Raw genomic sequence first — 20540 nt, 5'->3', positions numbered from 1 at the left:
ATCCGTATTTTCAAGGTAAATTCCCTCCGAGCGGACTTTATTTTAACGAAAATGTCACTATTTCACTCAAAGTGACCTCGATAATTCCCTCTGGGGAATTTGTTATCACAAAAACAATCACACGACCCGATTCAGCTTCTGTTGCTTTCGTTCACGTAACTTTTTTTCCTGCCTCTCTCTCCCTCGCGCATGAGGGGGGCACAGGCTTCATGCTTCAACGCGGTATAGCTCGCATGCTCATAAATAGTTGTTTATTATTTTATTAGGAGTTTTATTTCTCAAAGTCGTTGCTTTGTGCGCGTGCTCCTCGTGGAGCTGGAGCACTGGCGGAGAGGACCAGGGCGGACTGAAGCGGAGACAGGGGGCGTTGATGTCGCAGCCGTTCGGAGTCGGGGCGGAGCGGAGTGGAGCGCACAGGCGGATGATGTGGAATCCCGGCGTTATGCAATGTGTAGCAGCTGTGAGCAATGAGCCCAAGAACATTTCCCCACAGTGGACAATAAAGGCAACCTGTCAATCAATCAAATATTATTATTGCTGCTTAAGTACGTTTGTAGCACAGGTGCACATCTTATACACAATCTTCTATTTTATTTTCACACATTAACCTCTTAACTCCCACCTGAACGGACCCCATTTTCTCCAGTTTGGCTTTACCCCAATCGAAAAGCTTCTTGGGGGGAAAAAAAGCACCAAAATATATAGCCACAAAAAATGAGAAGAAAACAAGGATGTAAACGTAGCAAAAATGTGACAAAAACTCAACAAAAATGTGACAAAAATTCAACAAAAATGTGACAAAAATTCAACAAAAATGTGACAAAAATTCAACAAAAATGAAAAAGAAAAAAAAACATGCAAAAGGTGACACAACACAGCAACAGCGTGAGGAAAAAGACCAGTTTTGTGGGTCTTAGCTTTCAAATGAGGTGTTACACAGCCAAAAGAGGACAGAATACATTTGGTTTAGGCGGGTGGTAAGAGGTTAATTCTATTGATCTTTTTTCTGATGCAACCATAGTCAGTCCTGATGAACTCTGTCTCCTCCTCCTCCTCAGGACAGACCAGGTGGGAGGGGGAGACATGTATGAAAGGACAGACCGAGGACTCGTCTCTGTGCGGTGCAAAGATGCCGACATGGAGACAGTGGAAGAAAATGAGCTCTGTTTCCCACATTTGTTTAATGCCTCTTGTATAAAAGTCAAAAGGCCTTATTTGTCTACTCTGCTTGTTAACACTGTGCTGTATTTGATCTCATTGTTCACTGTGACTCTTAACCTGTTCGTCATCATTTCAATCTCACACTACAAGTAATGACTCTTTCGTAACGCTGCATTTGACGATGTACCTCTTGTTGTTGCTCTAACTGTGTGTATGGTCTCCCCGTAGGCAGCTCCACACTCCCACCAACCTCCTCCTCCTCTCCCTGGGCGTGTCGGACCTTTCTGTGGGCCCTATGGTGACGCCATGTGCCTTGTGTACCAGTACGTGTCATGTGTTGTTACCTCGGTTTCAGTGGAAAGCGTTGTGCTTATATCTGTGGATCGTTACATTGCCATCTGCCAGCCTTTGCTCTACTGCACCAGAGTCACTGTCCATAGGGTCAGAGTTTGCATAAGCCTCTGCTGGCTTTGTACTGTGCTCTATGTCACATTGCTGTTCAAAGAGGTTATGAAACATCCGGACAGTGTCCGCAGTTGCTCTGGGGAATGTGGATTGGCTCTGAATTACTACGAGGGAATAGTGGATGTCCTTGTCTTTTTAGGCCCGAGCGGCCTGCCGTCGCAAGGGCCTATTGTAATCGCAATCACAGCGCAGTGCGCGCAGCGCACTGAACCTAAGTGCGCGGAGCGCACAAAAACAGCGCGAAGCGCTGTCCCCATGTCAACCGTAAACTCACCATGTAAAACAGTGAAGCCCACACCGGAGGTGTGGGGCCTTTATACTTATTATTGCATTACAATGAACGGGGGTATATAGTGTGAATGGGGGTATATAGTGGATGACGAGCGCGAAGCGCTCGTCATCCACCCAGGAACCCCACGGGTGCGTGCGGATCGTTGAAAGCTTTCCAAAAATGTATAATATGATATCGTCGCGAAAGCGACTATATTGTTTTTCTCGGAAATATTATTATTAGGCCCGAGCGGCCTGCCGTCGCAAGGGCCTATTGTAATCGCAATCACAGCGCAGTGCGCGCAGCGCACTGAACCTAAGTGCGCGGAGCGCACAAAAACAGCGCGAAGCGCTGTCCCCATGTCAACCGTAAACTCACCATGTAAAACAGTGAAGCCCACACCGGAGGTGTGGGCCCTTTATACTTATTATTGCTTTAAAATGAATGGGGGTATATAGTGTGAATGGGGGTATATAGTGGATGACGAGCGCGAAGCGCTCGTCATCCACCCAGGACCCCCACAGATGCGTGCGGATCGTTGAAAGCTTTCCAAAAATGTATAATATGATATCGTCGCGAAAGCGACGATATTGTTTTTGTAAAAAATATTATTAGGCCCGAGCGGCCTGCCGTCGCAAGGGCCTATTGTAATCGCAATCACAGCGCAGTGCGCGCAGCGCACTGAACCTAAGTGCGCGGAGCGCACAAAAACAGCGCGAAGCGCTGTCCCCATGTCAACCGTAAACTCACCATGTAAAACAGTGACAACCCACACCGAAGGTGTGGGCCCTTTATACTTATTATTGCATTAAAATGAATGGGGGTATATAGTGTGAATGGGGGTATATAGTGGATGACGAGCGCGAAGCGCTCGTCATCCACCCAGGAACCCCACGGGTGCGTGCGGATCGTTGAAAGCTTTCCAAAAATGTATAATATGATATCGTCGCGAAAGCGACGATATTGTTTTTCTCGGAAATATTATTATTCTTTCTTCTTTCTTCTTCTTCTTCTTCTTCTTTCTTTCTTCTGCTCTTTGAGCAGGAATTTGACCCCCTGAACATTGTCGAAAACTCACCAAACTTTGCCCAAAATTCAATTTTGGTGAAAAATTAATTTAAATATGTGTTTTATTTTGGGGGGAAAAAAAATGGCGCGACAGCGCCACCTACAAAAGTCAAAATACATTACGCCAATGGGGGAGGGGCCGAAGTAAACTTTGTCGTAGAGCGACGAGATTCGGTACAGACATTCGTCATGTGACGCCAAAAAAAAAATATTATTGTGGCCACGCCCCCTGACAAACCGGAAGTCCACCATTTTGAAAGGAAGACCGGAGAATGCTGAGTCAGCGTTTTCGCTGACTTCGCATTTTAACGAACTCCTCCTAGGGTGTTTGACCAAATGAGCTCAAAATCGCTCCAGCTCATCTCGAGATGTGGGGCATCAAAAGTTATCCAAATTTTTCAGCTAAGTTTTACGGTTTGTTTGCGGCGAAGCCGCAATCTTTCCGAAGTATTTTGCGATTCATCAAAAACGAAAAATTGCTCCCATTTGCGCAAACAAACTCCGATTAAAAATCGGAAATATACATTTTGTTGACCTTTCACCCCTGGACACAACAAATGTGAAAAAGTGAAATTGGGCGCGATAGCGCCCCCTCCAGGTGCAAACGAAAAAATGCATTATGGGAAAAAAATTAGTTTGTCGGAAATGGATGAAATTCGGCACAAAAATAGTTGATGGCATCCCGATCCAAAAAGCCAATGAGACCCATATCGTATTTTGTACGGTGTTGCCATGGTGAAAAAAAAAAAAATTGCGTCTCTGGAGGCGGGACCAACCGGGGCCAACGTCAACTTTGTCGTAGAGCAACGAAATTCGGTACAGACATTCGTCATGTGACGACAAACAAAAAATATTATTGTGGCCACGCACCCTGACAAACCGGAAGTCCGCCATTTTGACAGGAAGTCTGGAGAATGCTGAGTCAGCGTTTTTGCTGACGTCTCATTTTAACGAACTCCTCCTAGGGCGTTTGACCAAATGAGCTCAAAATCGCTCCAGCTCATCTCGAGATGTGGGGCATCAAAAGTTATCCAAATTTTTTGGCTAACTTTTACGGTTTGTTTGCGGCGAAGCCGCAATCTTTACGAAGTATTTTGCGATTCATCAGAAACTGAAAATCGCTCCCATTCGCGCAAACAAACTCCGATTAAAAATCGGAAATATACATTTTGTTGACCTTTCACCCCTGGACACAACAAATGTGAAAAAGTTACACTGGGCGCGATAGCGCCCCCTCCAGGTGCAGAAGAAATATTGCATTATGGGAAAAAAATTAGTTTGTCGGAAATGGATGAAATTCGGTACAAAAATAGTTGATGGCATCCCGATCCAAAAAGCCAATGAGACGCCTATCGTACTTTGTACGGTGTTGCCATGGTGACGTCCGGGGCCCCCCATGTTATTGTAATGGGCTGACACATAAATATCACCTTATGCAACATTACAGCGCGTTAGCGCCACCTGTCAGGAGCTTGTGGACAGTGGTCATGGAAGTACGGCCCGTCAGGGGCGTCTGATGCTACTTGTGAAATGAAAAAGATTACGGGCGCGCTAGCGCCCTCTGCAGGCTGGAGCCATTGTTCACATGGAGAGGCTAAAAATGTAGCTGAGACGTTTACGCACAAAGATTAATGGCACATCAGGGCAATAAAATGTAGTTCGTTCACGCTGGCGCCTTAGGTACGGTTATATAGAGGCGCTAAAGGAGGCACGGCCCGCGAGGGCCGTTCGATGCCGCTTGCGGCTTTAATTATTCTTTCTTTCTTTCTTCTTCTTTCTTTCTTCTGCTCTTTGAGCAGGAATTTGACCCCCTGAACATAGTCGAAAACTCACCAAACTTTTCCCAAAATTCAGGTCCGGTGAAAAATTAATTAAAATGTGTGTTTCATATTGGGGGAAAAAAAAATGGCGCGACAGCGCCACCTACAAAAGTCAAAATACATTACGCCAATGGGGGAGGGGCCGAAGTAAACTTTGTCGTAGAGCGACGAGATTCGGTACAGACATTCGTCATGTGACGACAAAAAAAAAATATTATTGTGGCCACGCCCCCTGACAAACCGGAAGTCCGCCATTTTGACAGGAAGTCCTGAGAATGCTGAGTCAGCGTTTTCGCTGACATCGCATTTTAACGAACTCCTCCTAGGGCGTTTCACCAAATGAGCTCAAAATCGCTCCAGCTCATCTCGAGATGTGGGGCATCAAAAGTTATCCAAATTTTGTGCCTATGTTTTACGGTTTGTTTGCGGCGAAGCCGCAATCTTTACGAAGAATTTTGCGATTCATCAAAAACTAAAAATCGCTCCCATTCGCACAAACAAACTCCGATTATAAATCGGAAATATACATTTTATTGACCTTTCACCCCTGGACACAACAAATGTGAATTAGTAACATTGGGCGCGATAGCGCCCCCTCCAGGTGTAGAAGAAAAAATGCATTATGGGAAAAAAATTAGTTTGTCGGAAATGGATCAAATTCGGTACAAAAATAGTTGACGGCATCCCGATCCAAAAAGCCAATGAGACCCGTATCGTATTTTGTACGGTGTTGCCATGGTGAATCAAAATACATTGCGTCGATGGAGGCGGGGCCAACGTCAACTTTGTCGCAGAGCGACGAGATTCGGTACAGACATTCGTCATGTGACGAGAAACAAAAAATATTATTGTGGCCACGCCCCCTGAAAAACCGGATGTCCGCCATTTTGACAGGAAGTCCGGAGAATGCTGAGTCAGCGTTTTCGCTGACATCGCATTTTAACGAACTCCTCCCAGGGCGTTTCACCAAATGAGCTCAAAATCGCTCCAGCTCATCTCGAGATGTGGGGCATCAAAAGTTATCTAAATTTTTTGGCTAAGTTTTACGGTTTGTTTGCGGCGAAGCCGCAATCTTTACGAAGTATTTTGCAATTCATCAGAAACTAAAAATTGCTCCCATTTGCGCAAACAAACTCCGATTAAAAATCGGAAATATACATTTTTTTGACCTTTCACCCCTGGACACAACAAATGTGAAAAAGTGACACTGTGCGCGATAGCGCCCCCTCCAGGTGCAGAAGAAAAATTGCATTATGGGAAAAAAATTAGTTTGTCGGAAATGGATGAAATTCGGTACAAAAATAGTTGACGGCATCCCGATCCAAAAAGCCAATGAGACGCCTATCGTACTTGGTACGGTGTTGCCATGGTGACGTCCAGGGCCCCCCATGTTATTGTAATGGGGCTGACACATAAATGTCACATTATATAACATTACAGCGCGTTAGCGCCCCCTGTCAGGAGCTTGTGGACAGTGGACGTGGAAGTACGGCCCGTCAGGGGCGTCTGATGCTACCTGTGAAATTAAAAAGATTACGGGCGCGCTAGCGCCCTCTGCAGGCTGGAGCCATTGTTCACACGGAGAGGCTAAAAATGTAGCTGAGATGTTTGCGCACAAACATTAATGGCTCATCAGGACAATAAAATGCAGTTCGTTCACGCTGGCGCCTTAGGTACGGTTATATAGAGGCGCTAAAGGAGGCACGGCCCGCGAGGGCCGTTCGATGCCGCTTGCGGCTTTAATTAGGCCCGAGCGGCCTGCCGTCGCAAGGGCCTATTGTAATCGCAATCACAGCGCAGTGCGCGCAGCGCACTGAACCTGAGTGCGCGGAGCGCACAAAAACAGCGCGAAGCGCTGTCCCCATGTCAACCGTAAACTCACCATGTAAAACAGTGAAGCCCACACCGAAGGTGTGGGCCCTTTATACTTATTATTGCATTAAAATGAATGGGGGTATATAGTGTGAATGGGGGTATATAGTGGATGACGAGCGCGAAGCGCTCGTCATCCACCCAGGAACCCCACGGATGCGTGCGGATCGTTGAAAGCTTTCCAAAAATGTATAATATGATATCGTCGCGAAAGCGACGATATTGTTTTTCTCGGAAATATTATTATTCTTTCTTCTTCTTCTTCTTCTTCTTTCTTCTTCTGCTCTTTGAGCAGGAATTTGACCCCCTGAACATAGTCGAAAACTCACCAAACTTTGCCCAAAATTCAGGTCCGGTGAAAAATTAATTAAAATGTGTGTTTCATATTGGGGGTAAAAAAAATGGCGCGACAGCGCCACCTACAAAAGTGCAAATACATTACGCCAATGGGGGAGGGGCCGAAGTAAACTTTGTCGTAGAGCGACGAGATTCGGTACAGATATTCGTCATGTGACGACAAAAAAAAAATATTATTGTGGCCACGCCCCCTGACAAACCGGAAGTCCGCCATTTTGACAGGAAGTCCGGAGAATGCTGAGTCAGCGTTTTCGCTGACATCGCATTTTAACGAACTCCTCCTAGGGCGTTTCACCAAATGAGCTCAAAATCGCTCCAGCTCATCTCGAGATGCGGGGCATCAAAAGTTATCCAAATTTTTTGGCTATGTTTTACGGTTTGTTTGCGGCGAAGCCGCAATCTTTCCGAAGTATTTTGCCATTCATCATAAACTAAAAATTGCTCCCATTCGCACAAAGAAACGCCCATTAAAAATCGGAAATATACATTTTTTTGACCTTTCACCCCTGGACACAACACATGTGACAAAGTGACATTGGGCGCGACAGCGCCCCCTCCAGGTGCAGAAGAAAAATTGCATTATGGGAAACAAATTAGTTTCTCGGAAATGGATGAAATTTGGCAAAAAAATAGGTGATGGCGTCGCGATCAAAAAAGCCAATGAGACCCATATCGTATTTTGTACGGTGTTGCCATGGTGACGCCCGGGGCCCCCCATGTAATTCTAATGGGGCTGACACATGAATCTCACATTATGCAACATTACAGCGCGTTAGCGCCCCCTGTCAGGAGCTTTTGGACAGTGGTCATGGAAGTACGGCCCGTTTGGGCCGTCTGATGCTAATTGTGAAATTAAAAAGATTATAGGCGCGCTAGCGCCCTCTGCAGGCTGGAGCCATTATTCACATGGAGAGGCTAAAAATGTAGTTTTGATGTTTACTGACGACGATTAATGGCACATCAGGGAAATAAAATGCAGTGTGGCGCCCTTGGGTGGGTTATGACGCGGATACATAGAGGCGCTAAAGGAGGCACGGCCCGCGAGGGCCGTTCGATGCCGCTTGCGGCTTTAATTATTCTTTCTTCTTCTTCTTCTTCTTCTTTCTTCTTCTGCTCTTTGAGCAGGAATTTGACCCCCTGAACATAGTCGAAAACTCACCAAACTTTGCCCAAAATTCAGGTCCGGTGAAAAATTAATTAAAATGTGTGTTTCATATTGGGGGTAAAAAAAATGGCGCGACAGCGCCACCTACAAAAGTGCAAATACATTACGCCAATGGGGGAGGGGCCGAAGTAAACTTTGTCGTAGAGCGACGAGATTCGGTACAGATATTCGTCATGTGACGACAAAAAAAAAATATTATTGTGGCCACGCCCCCTGACAAACCGGAAGTCCGCCATTTTGACAGGAAGTCCGGAGAATGCTGAGTCAGCGTTTTCGCTGACATCGCATTTTAACGAACTCCTCCTAGGGCGTTTCACCAAATGAGCTCAAAATCGCTCCAGCTCATCTCGAGATGCGGGGCATCAAAAGTTATCCAAATTTTTTGGCTATGTTTTACGGTTTGTTTGCGGCGAAGCCGCAATCTTTCCGAAGTATTTTGCCATTCATCATAAACTAAAAATTGCTCCCATTCGCACAAAGAAACGCCCATTAAAAATCGGAAATATACATTTTTTTGACCTTTCACCCCTGGACACAACACATGTGACAAAGTGACATTGGGCGCGACAGCGCCCCCTCCAGGTGCAGAAGAAAAATTGCATTATGGGAAACAAATTAGTTTCTCGGAAATGGATGAAATTTGGCAAAAAAATAGGTGATGGCGTCGCGATCAAAAAAGCCAATGAGACCCATATCGTATTTTGTACGGTGTTGCCATGGTGACGCCCGGGGCCCCCCATGTAATTCTAATGGGGCTGACACATGAATCTCACATTATGCAACATTACAGCGCGTTAGCGCCCCCTGTCAGGAGCTTTTGGACAGTGGTCATGGAAGTACGGCCCGTTTGGGCCGTCTGATGCTAATTGTGAAATTAAAAAGATTATAGGCGCGCTAGCGCCCTCTGCAGGCTGGAGCCATTATTCACATGGAGAGGCTAAAAATGTAGTTTTGATGTTTACTGACGACGATTAATGGCACATCAGGGAAATAAAATGCAGTGTGGCGCCCTTGGGTGGGTTATGACGCGGATACATAGAGGCGCTAAAGGAGGCACGGCCCGCGAGGGCCGTTCGATGCCGCTTGCGGCTTTAATTAGGCCCGAGCGGCCTGCCGTCGCAAGGGCCTATTGTAATCGCAATCGCAGCGCAGTGCGCGCAGCGCACTGAACCTAAGTGCGCGGAGCGCACAAAAACAGCGCGAAGCGCTGTCCCCATGTCAACCGTAAACTCACCCTGTAAAAGAGTGAAGCCCACACCGGAGGTGTGGGCCCTTTATACTTATTATTGCATTAAAATGAATGGGGGTATATAGTGTGAATGGGGGTATATAGTGGATGACGAGCGCGAAGCGCTCGTCATCCACCCAGGAACCTCACGGGTGCGTGCGGATCGTTGAAAGCTTTCCAAAAATGTATAATATAACATTGTCGCGAAAGCGACTATATTGTTTTTCTCGGAAATATTATTATTCTTTCTTTCTTTCTTCTTCTTCTTCTTCTTTCTTCTTCTTCTGCTCTTTGAGCAGGAATTTGACCCCCTGAACATTGTCGAAAACTCACCAAACTTTGCCCAAAATTCAGGTTCGGTGAAAAATTGATAAAAATGTGTGTTTCATATTGGGGGAAAAAAAAATTGCGCGACAGCGCCACCTACAAAAGTCAAAATACATTACGCCAATGGGGGAGGGGCCGAAGTAAACTTTGTCGTAGAGCGTTGAGATTCGGTACAGATATTCGTCATGTGACGACAAAAAAAAAATATTATTGTGGCCACGCCCCCTGACAAACCGGAAGTCCGCCATTTTGACAGGAAGCCCGGAGAATGTTGAGTCAGCGTTTTCGCTGACATCGCATTTTAACGAACTCCTCCTTGGGCGTTTGACCAAATGAGCTCAAAATCGCTCCAGCTCATCTCGAGATGTGGGGCATCAAAAGTTATCCAAATTTTTTGTCTATGTTTTACGGTTTGTTTGCGGCGAAGCCGCAATCTTTCCGAAGTATTTTGCGATTCATCAAAAACGAAAAATCGCTCCCATTCGCACAAACAAACTCCGATTAAAAATCGGAAATATACATTTTGTTGACCTTTCACCCCTGGACGCAACAAATGTGAAAAAGTGACATTGGGCGCGATAGCGCCCCCTCCAGGTGCAGAAGAAAAATTGCATTATGGGAAAAAAATTAGTTTGTCGGAAATGGATGAAATTCGGCACAAAAATAGTTGATGGCGTCCCGATCCAAAAAGCCAATGAGACCCATATCGTATTTTGTACGATGTTGCCATGGTGAATCAAAATACATTGGGTCTATGGAGGCGGGACCAACCGGGGCCAACGTCAACTTTGTCGTAGAGCGACGAGATTTGGTACAGATATTCGTCATGTGACGACAAACAAAAAATATTATTGTGGCCACGCCCCCAACTAACCGAAAGTCCGCCATTTTGACAGGAAGTCTGGAAAATGCTGAGTCAGCGTTTCCGCTGACGTCACATTTTAACGAACTCCTCCTAGGGCGTTTGACCAAATGAGCTCAAAATCGCTCCAGCTCATCTACAGATGTGGGGCATCAAAAGTTATCCACATTTTTTGCCTATGTTTTACGGTTTGTTTGTGGCGAAGCCGCAATCTTTACGAAGTATTTTGCGATTCATCAAAAACTAAAAATCGCTCCCATTTGCGCAAACAAACTCCGATTAAAAATCGGAAATATACATTTTGTTGACCTTTCACCCCTGGACACAACAAATGTGAAAAAGTGACATTGGGTGCGATAGCGCCCCTTCCAGGTGCAGAAGCAAAAATGCATTATGGGGAAAAAATTAGTTTGTCGGAAATGGATGAAATTCGGTACAAAAATAGTTGATGGCGTCCCGATCCAAAAAGCCAATGAGACCCATATCGTATTTTGTACGGTGTTGCCATGGTGACGCCCAGGGCCTCCCATGTTAATCTAATGGGGCTGACACATGAATCTCACATTATACAACATTACAGCGCGTTAGCGCCCCCTGTCAGGAGCTTGTGGACAGTGGTCATGGAAGTACGGCCCGTTAGGGCCGTCTGATGCTAATTGTGAAATTAAAAAGATTATAGGCGCGTTAGCGCCCTCTGCAGGCTGGAGCCATTATTCACATGGAGAGTCTAAAAATGTTGTTTTGATGTTTACTGACAACGATTAATGGCACATCAGGGCAATAAAATGCAGTGTGGCAACACTGACGCCCTTGGTACGGTTACATAGACGAGGCAATAGAGGCGCTAAAGGAGGCACGGCCCGCGAGGGCCGTTCGATGCCGCTTGCGGCTTTAATTCTTTCTTCTTTCTTCTTCTTCTTCTTCTTCTTCTGCTCTTTGAGCAGGAATTTGACCCCCTGAACATTGTCGAAAACTCACCAAACTTTGCCCAAAATTCAGGTTCGGTGAAAAATTAATTAAAATGTGTGTTTCATATTGGGGAAAAAAAAAATGGCGCGACAGCGCCACCTACAAAAGTGAAAATACATTACGCCAATGGGGGAGGGGCCGAAGTAAACTTTGTCGTAGAGCGACGGGATTCGGTACAGATATTCGTCATGTGACGACGAAAAAAAAATATTATTGTGGCCACGCCCCCTGACAAACCGGAAGTCCGCCATTTTGAAAGGAAGACCGGACAATGCTGAGTCAGCGTTTTCGCTGACGTCGCATTTTAACGAACTCCTCCAAGGGCGTTTGACCAAATGAGCTCAAAATCGCTCCAGCTCATCTCAAGATGTGGGGCATCAAAAGTTATCCAAATTTTTTGTCTATGTTTTACGGTTTGTTTGCGGCGAAGCCGCAATCTTTCCGAAGTATTTTGTGATTCATCAAAAACTAAAAATCGCTCCCATTCGCACAAACAAACTCTGATTAGAAATCGGAAATATACATTTTATTGACCTTTCACCCCTTGACGCAGCAAATGTGAAAAAGTGACATTGGGCGCGATAGCGCCCCCTCCAGGTGCAGAAGAAAAAATGCATTATGGGAAAAAAATTAGTTTGTCGGAAATGGATGAAATTCGGTACAAAAATACTTGATGGCGTCCCGATCCAAAAAGCCAATGAGACCCATATCGTATTTTGTACGGTGTTGCCATGGTGACGCCCGGGGCCCCCCATGTTATCCAATGGGGCTGACACATAAATTTCACATTATACAACATTACAGCGCGTTAGCGCCCCCTGTCAGGAGCTTGTGGACAGTGGTCATGGAAGTACGGCCCGTCAGGGCCGTCTGGCGCTAATTGTGAAATTAAAAAGATTACGGGCGCGCTTACGCCCTCTGCAGGCTGGAGCCATTATTCACATGGAGAGGCTAAAAATGTTGTTTTGATGTTTACTGACAACGATTAATGGCACATCAGGGAAATCAAATGCAGTGTGGCGCCCTTGGGTGGGTTGTGGCACGGATAGATAGAGGCGCTAAAGGAGGCACGGCCCGCGAGGGCCGTTCGATGCCGCTTGCGGCTTTAATTCTTTCTACTTTCTTCTTCTTTCTTCTTCTTCTTTCTTTCTTCTTCTTTCTTTCTTCTGCTCTTTGAGCAGGAATTTGACCCCCTGAACATAGTCGAAAACTCACCAAACTGTGCCCAAAATTCAGTTTTGGTGAAAAATTAATGAAAATGTGTGTTTCATATTGGGGGGGAAAAAAATGGCGCGACAGCGCCACCTACAAAAGTCAAAATACATTACGCCAATGGGGGAGGGGCCGAAGTAAACTTTGTCGTAGAGCGACGAAATTCGGTACAGACCTTCGTCATGTGACGATAAAAAAACAATATTATTGTGGCCACGCCCCCTGACAAACCGGAAGTCCGCCATTTTGACAGGAAGACCGGAGAATGCTGAGTCAGCGTTTTCGCTGACTTCGCATTTTAAAGAACTCCTCCCAGGGCGTTTCACCAAATGAGCTCAAAATCGCTCCAGCTCATCTCGAGATGTGGGACATCAAAAGTTATCCAAATTTTTTGGCTAAGTTTTACGGTTTGTTTGCGGCGAAGCCGCAATCTTTCCGAAGTATTTTGCGATTCATCAAAAACAAAAAATCGCTCCCATTCGCACAAACAAACTCCGATGAAAAATCGGAAATATACATTTTATTGACCTTTCACCCCTGGACGCAACAAATGTGTAAAAGTAACATTGGGCGCAATAGCGCCCCCTCCAGGTGCAGAAGAAAAAATGCATTATGGGAAAAAAATTAGTTTGTCGGAAATGGATGAAATTCGGTACAAAAATAGTTGATGGCGTCCCGATCCAAAAAGCCAATGAGACCCATATTGTATTTTGTACGGTGTTGCCATGGTGACGCCCGGGGCTCCCCATATTATTGTAATGGGGCTGACACATGAATCTCACATTATACAACATTACAGCGCGTTAGCGCCCCCTGTCAGGAGCTTGTGGACAGTGGTCACGGAAATACGGCCCGTTAGGGCCGTCTGATGCTAATTGTGAAATTAAAAAGTTTCTGGGCGCGCCAGCGCCCTCTGCAGGCTGGAGCCATTATTCACATGGAGAGGCTAAAAATGCAGTTTTGACGTTTACTGACAAAGATTAATGGCACATTTAGGCAATAAAATGCAGTGTGGCGCCCTTGGTACGGTTACATAGACGCGGCAATAGAGGCGCTAAAGGAGGCACGGCCCGCGAGGGCCGTTCGATGCCGCTTGCGGCTTTAATTCTTCTTCCCAGTCGGTGCTATCGTTGCTTTGTACTCAAGAGTATTTGTCGGCGTAATAAGTCAAGTTCGATCCATGCGTTCGAAGACCTCGGCTGCAGCAACAGTGAATAAGTCTGAACTGAAAGCTGCCGGGACGTTAGGGGTTGTCATTGTTGTGTTTCTAATTTGTACCTGTCCATTTTATGGAGTAGTGCTCAACGTCCAGAACACAAAGCTCGGCAGCTCAAGTGGTGAAGCTGTGCGATTTCTTTATTATTTCAACTCCTGCCTAAATCCTATAATCTATACATTTCTTTACTCCTGGTTTAGAAAGTGCCTTCGAAACATAGTGACTCTGCAGATACTCAAGCCTGGCTCCAGTAGACCCGCATACTGACTGACCGATAGTGTGGACCAGTAATACTCTCAAATACATCTTTTGTGCTTGAGCCCTGCAGTTTACTTTGTCTTCATTTGAAGTGCATTTCGTCCTTGCTGCATGTTCTTTTTCACATTGCATATGAATATTCTTAGGGCAACACTGACACACTGTGGCCGCTTAAAGAAAGTGTCATCACTTCCACAAGATAATCCTTTTTCATATTGTTCTGATTGTTTGTTCCATGACTAGAACAAAAACGTCTGTTTTTATTTGAAGCCAACAATTGCACCCTGTGTCTCCACATCTAAAGATCCATGTTGGATTTAGTGATGACCGCACGTTGTCCAGGCCGGGAGGCGTCATGTGTGGGGCTGTTTTGTTTCCTCAGGGCCTGGACAACGTGCTGTGATCAATAGAAAAATGAATTCACAAGTTTATCACAAGAGACATTCACAACATGCAAGGCATAAGTAAGTACACTGTATTTACCATAAACTTCAACACTTTGTCCATTTGCTTCTTGTCTTGACACTTGATTATCACCATTCCACTTGTCACTTTCACATAGTCTACTTTTCTCACCTTTTCTCCAATTATCTTTCTAACTGCATGAGTGTCTTTATAAATCCGGTCCACCTGGGTGATCGCAACTATACCGACCATGAAGCCTCTATCCATATTCGAGCCATCACTACATTAGATTTCATTTTCCGTTTCTTCTTGTTTTCCATCTCTTGACGAACATTAATTTCAAATTTGCTCCCAGAACTCTCAGATGACGCCATTTTCACGCCGCCTCTAGCAGAGCCAGGCGTGAGGATCGGACCTGAAGCTCAAATGTTTAAATCAGCTGCTGTGGAATCCACTGAAACTTTCATGTTTGATTTTACTAATCTTACCAAATATCCCTTTAAGTGCAGGGATCATTTCATGTAGGCCTAGGTCTGAATTTAATGAATGGTGCCTCAATCGTTTTCAAGAGAAATGGAACGCTCATCATTTATGAACAGTAGTGTACAAACACACCAAACAAAACAGTCAATATTTAAATAAATTATTTTAAAAAAAGCAGCAATCCAAATGGAAAAATACAAATAGGGCAGACATAGGCTAACAAATGACCTATTTATTTATTTTAGTCCTTGATCCTCTTCCTCCCATTCATCAAACGTTTTGTTTTGGACAAAAATGTTGAAATTAACAAAATGATTTGTTACTGTCTGTCTCATGTCACTGATTCAGCTGTGGCAGCGGAGTGACATCCCAGTGACTGAACTACGGAAAATACTGACTGAATCACTGACCGACCGTGGTATAATCCTTACTTATGACAAACAAATGAAGTCAAATCTAGATCGGGTCCATATGGATGTTTTTTCAGAGCAGATTGTTCAGTAGAAGCAAAAAAAACAAACAAGCGGCAGTCATAGCTAGGGTTAGCATGTTAGCATTCTCCGTTATTTATGTTTTTTTGGGCTGTTGAACCTTTGTAGGCTTATGCACAGTTTCCCCACGTGACGTCTTCCTGGACAGTCAGACCTGGACTTCCTGTCGCTGATCGTTTACGTTCACAATTAGCAGGTCTCACACAAATATAGGGGGTGGAACCGCCACCCTAGCGTGGTGGAGGGTTTGAGCCCGAATGATCCTGGAGCTCTGTTGTCGGGGGTTCGTGCCCCTGTAGGGTCTCCCAGGGCAAACAGGTCCGAGGTGACGGGTCAGACACAGAGCGGTTCAGAAGCTCCTTATGAGAGACCGACAGGCCCGGAGAGAACCATGAGGCCGTCCTTCTGTGGACCCACCACCTGCAGGGGGCGCCATAGGGGCTGGTGCAATGTGAGTTGGGCTCCAACAGCTGCCCCCACGACCCGGAAACGGACAAGTGGAAGAAAATGGATGGATGGACTAACAGGACGATTCTGTTTTTTAGTTTTATTTTTAATTTTGTGTTAGCCGCGTTAGCCTCAAGACAAAAACATGCACCGTTATGAACACAGAGTTTCCTCCTGTGAAGTCGTTAAGTCTAATATTTTCTAACCTGCTCCGTCACATCTGAACTTTTACTCGCTGTCCTTTACCAGATCTTGAGCTATTGCTTCATTTCTGTGGGACCTGCTCATTTTTAATGGGAAGAGATAACGGACAGGAAGGACAGCGTCTGGTTTACTGTCCAGGCGGAATCACGTGGGGTCACTGTGCATAAGCCCATACTCTCCATGTCTTTGTGTCTTTATTGGGTAGAAAACTGTATTGATTATTCAGCAATTGTTAAAGTAGGTTTGGAATAATTATAGAAGTTTATATTTTCTTTGTTTCCCCCTCAACACATGACCATATATAGTCCGGGAGCCAGACCCCCTCCTCAGGCACATTTACCTTTTCCAAACTAGTATCTTTCAGTAGAGAATATCTTGGGTCATTACCAGTTGGACCATTGCAACTTTGCCCCGTTCGGCTGTGGGACCCCAAAAACCACTTTAACGGGACAGGCTTCAGACAGAACTTTGTGATTCTCTCCAAAGTGGTGCTGTGGTCACATACAGAGTCACAGATGAATGACATTTAGAACAAAGAAACCTGACATGATGAGGAACAAAGGAATATGACAGTGTTGGGCTTTAGCTTTTTCTTTTTCAATATATTAAACAATATATCTACAAAAATGCTAAATAAATGTCATATAGATAAGAAAAGCGCTTCACAAATGAGTGCATTATTGTCTTTTGTGTTTATCTTTACCTTTTCAAATGTAAATAGAAAACTGCCCCAACTCATTAGCTTCACATTAAGATGAGCTCAGGAGCTCAGACGGATCAGCAGCTCTAACAGAACATGTTCCATGTTCCCTCTCAGAGCTGTGGATCCTCATGCATTTGTCCATATAGGCCTGTGAACAACATTCCATGGTGAAGTTACAGCTTTTAGGACGACAATTCAACTTCAACTTTTTGGATTTGCTTCAAACTTGGCACAGTTGATGTTGATATACTAAATATTCTGTGAATAATATTTGAGCAGCATATCTTTTTTAATTCATAAGTTTTAGGGGATTTCAAAGGGGGTTAAAATCAGGCCTTGACACAACAAACAAGTTTCATTAACTTTAGAGACTTTGGACATTTGTGACAAACTGTTGGGATTTTTATACTTAGTAGTAGTAGTAGTAGTAGTAGTAGTAGTAGTAGTAGTAGTAGTAGTAGTAGTAGTAGTAGTTTATTCGGTCAGTTCATTCCTTTAAACGTAAATACATTTCCAATTCTTTGTGTACAACGTGACCGAAAGGGTTTAGGCTGAAGTGAAAACTTATTACGCCCTAACCCAGTTTACAGACTTCACCAGAGAAAAACAAAACACAAACATTAATAATGAACAATATCAAGTGTTAAACAGAAGAGAAATAATCCTGTATCTGAAGTTAGTCACATAAATTTCAATATTCCAACAAATATGTTTCATACATTTGTTTTAAGTTAATTTAGTTGAAACTAAATCATGTCATCATTATTATTTTTAATTTATTTTTCTTACTTTATTCATCCTAAGCTTATATATTCTTGAATTTTAATACTTATTAAATTAATATGCATTATATATTATTATATCAAAACCTGACAATGACAATGTATATCGAATCTGTTGCCAGAGTCATCACTAAGTATATGACGGTTCAAACATGTGTAACATTAACTAAACAACAACTAAGAACAGTTTGGGACCTGTTCATCAGCCTAATCCCACTTTAAACTACTCAGTGTTTACTGAAAGGACATTTATTGCTTTGTTGTTTAGGGTTAGGTTAGGGTTAGGGTTATCACCATCTCTTCCATTCATTTTTATTGCACCTGCTGTGTTACTAGTCCACGCGTGGATATTAACGTATTGAGGAGAGACACAACTTTTTTTATACAGTCATCAATTTTAGGTTCTTTGTTTATGTTTTCTCCCTCAACATCTCAGTTTTATTGTCAAAGTAAATATTGGACCAAATTAACATTAAAATGACCATTTGTGAACATTCACCTTTGGATTTTTTCCTAAAATTATTAAAAATGTGTGTAACACATCATCCACTCACACAAACCTGACCTGCCTGATGCTGTTATATTAGAGTAGATTCAACTTTAATGTCTACCTCAGTTTAAATTTGTCTTTGGTTTACCATCAAGTGCTACAGGTTGATACCATTCACCATATAACTGAAACACGTTTCAACTTATAAAGCCTTCGTAAGGTTTTGAAGGATTTGTCTGAAGGGTTTTTCAATTTAATTTCTAGCCTGATTTATAGAACTTTGAATCCCTTGTGTTTTGGGGATTCAAATAATGAATTACACAGACCAACGTTTCAGGAATCATCCATTTCACTTCTTCATTGGGCAAAAGAATTTCAGTACAACTATGTTGTAAAATGGCTGGTTATTCATTATTCAGAAATACAGAGTATTCTTATCTCTATTCTGGACAATTGAGTGTTGTTTTTAAATTCAAACCGAGTCTGAGTCTGTCTACACCTATTGTGGTTAATCTTCAGTTTAGACCAGGTTTATGTGCGGTTAGACTGGATTTTGGATCACATCTAAACCCAGTCTAACCTTAAAAGAACTGGTTTAGGCTCTGAATCGGTAAACACAGGCTCAGACTGGGTTAACTCAAGCTCCAGCTAGACTGACTCAGGCAGGGTTGCCAGGTCCTTGGGCAGGTTTGACTCCTGAGACCTGGCAACCCTAGACTCAGGTCAGCTTTAGACTGGGTACAGGGGAAGGGAATCTTATTTTATATAGTGTGTTTCATGACACAAGTCCCCGAAAGTTCTTCTCAAAAGGAATGGGGATTTTCATTCATGTCATACCAGCTGCATATGCAGCCAGTTTCCCCTGGGGCAGACTGACAGAAGTGTGGCTGCTTACATCTAGGCCACCAACTCACATTCACTTAGACATGATGTTTAGATGGGCTTTGATTGGATTTAAAGTGGATTGGACGAGCTCAAATTGAAATGACGGGAACATATTACCATATACCAATCCCACCAACACTTGGGTCTCCAGTACTCACCGGTGATAAGCTACTGTTGTAGCCACAGGTGCCCTGGGAGCTGTGGCTATGGAAGCAAGACTGCCAGTATATGTTTAGACCTCTCCGACCAGCACCTCTCACTCACACACTACATTCATACATGGACAATGTGGGTTAAGTTTCTTGCCCAAGGACACGATGGCAGTCTGCACCTGCGGGAGCTTGGATTCTAACCGGCAACCTCACAATCACGACTCCGCTTTACCATCTTTATTGTCGAGGGTAGAAATGGGATGAATTTTTAAAAACAGTCCACAGTTACTGAGGTGTTATCAAATATGAACGATATCACATGTATTTTTGTTATATCGTTAAACCAAACCAACCTTTTATCAGCCGAGGGCGACTTTAAAAGCATTAAGTTGTTTGAGAGTTACCGGTTTAAAAACGAATCCTAAAGACTTAGACGTTCTGTTTTCTTATAGGACATTGACCCCATATTATAGCAAAATAGTTTTGTTTTAACCTCGTATTAAGTCACATGAACAGAAACAACTGTATTTGTATTTGATTCAAGAAAAATAAGTCTTTTACACCGTAAAAAAAAGGCTTTTCGTTGGTGACCCCTGTGTTAAACCATCGTGTATCTTGTTTAGAGATGACACTGGCAACATATTCGGAACTGATTGTCAAAGATATTTTGAAAAGTAGAAATAAGTAATAAAAATCCCAACAGTTTGTCATAAACGTCCAAAGTCTCTAAAGTTAGTGAAAGTTAGTTGTATCAAGGCCTGATTTTGACCCTACCCCCCTTTGAAAACCCTTAAAACTCATAAGCATATTTAGCATATCAACATCAACTGTGCCAAGTTTGAAGCAACTGTCGTCCTAAAAGCTCTAACTTCACCATGGAATGGTCGCTGAGAGGGAACGTGGAACACATGTTCTGTTATATCTGCTGATCCATTAGAGGTACTGAGCTCATCTTGGGCTTAATGTGAAGCTAATGAGTTGGGGCAGTTTTCTATTTATATTTGAAAAGGTAAAGATAAACACAAAAGACAATAATGCACTCATTTGTGAAGCGCTTTTCTGATCTATATGACACTTATTTTCTACTTTTGTAGATATATTGTTTAATATATTGAAAAAGAAAAAGCTAAAGCCCAAGACTGTCATATTCCTTTGTTCCTCATCAGGTCAGCTTTCTTTGCTCTAAATTTCATTCATCTGTGACTCTGTATGTGACCACAGCACTACTTTGGAGAGAATCACAATTA

At 43.7% G+C, this 20540-nt stretch overlaps 1 protein-coding gene across 1 annotated transcript; it reads left to right on the top strand.

Moving 5' to 3' along the window:
• Positions 1–1137: 1137 nt before the first annotated feature.
• On the top strand, positions 1138–14260 carry LOC306959372 (trace amine-associated receptor 13c-like; the record flags this gene model as incomplete). The annotated part of the gene is made up of 3 exons (XM_079551460.1): positions 1138–1310; positions 1390–1484; positions 13881–14260. The coding sequence occupies 3 exons, from the start codon at positions 1138–1140 to the stop codon at positions 14258–14260; spliced, it is 648 nt and encodes a 215-aa protein (XP_079407586.1).
• Positions 14261–20540: the final 6280 nt, after the last annotated feature.

This window comes from Gobius niger (genome assembly GCF_951799975.1).
Source record: "Gobius niger genome assembly, chromosome: 2".
Classification (NCBI taxonomy): Eukaryota; Metazoa; Chordata; class Actinopteri; order Gobiiformes; family Gobiidae; genus Gobius; species Gobius niger.
The sequence above is the reverse complement of the archived record's forward strand: the minus strand, read 5'-3'. Positions and strand labels throughout refer to the sequence as shown.